At 66.4% G+C, this 286-nt stretch overlaps 1 protein-coding gene across 1 annotated transcript in view; it reads left to right on the forward strand.

Moving 5' to 3' along the window:
- The window catches only part of SBK1 (SH3 domain binding kinase 1), a gene marked incomplete at its 3' end in the record, with an annotated part of 1,301 nt that extends 1,018 nt beyond the window's left edge, over positions 1-283 (forward strand). The window contains exon 3 of the mRNA XM_010293262.1: positions 138-283. Within this exon, the coding sequence (XP_010291564.1) occupies positions 138-283 (146 nt within the window). The remainder of the gene's footprint in view (positions 1-137) is intronic.
- Positions 284-286: the final 3 nt, after the last annotated feature.

Genomic DNA, 286 nt, shown 5'->3' on the forward strand with positions numbered 1-286 from the left:
CAGAGACCGCCCCAGATAAAAGCAGCCCTGACCGTGCTGGATGTGTAGCGACATACCAACATGGGGGTCCCTGAGCTGGGTGGGATCACCACGGGGTTCGGTGGCGGGTGGCTGACGCCGTGTCCCCGCGCCCGCAGGTGGGGCTCCCCGAGGAGCTGGTGAAGCGCTGCGTGCAGCAGCTGGGCCTGGCCCTCGACTACATGCACAGCAAGAGCCTGGTGCACCGGGACATCAAACCGGAGAACGTCCTGCTCTTCGACCGCGACTGCCGCCGCGTCAAACTGGC

Source organism: Phaethon lepturus, unplaced genomic scaffold, assembly GCF_000687285.1.
Source record: "Phaethon lepturus isolate BGI_N335 unplaced genomic scaffold, ASM68728v1 scaffold30610, whole genome shotgun sequence".
Taxonomy (NCBI): domain Eukaryota; kingdom Metazoa; phylum Chordata; class Aves; order Phaethontiformes; family Phaethontidae; genus Phaethon; species Phaethon lepturus.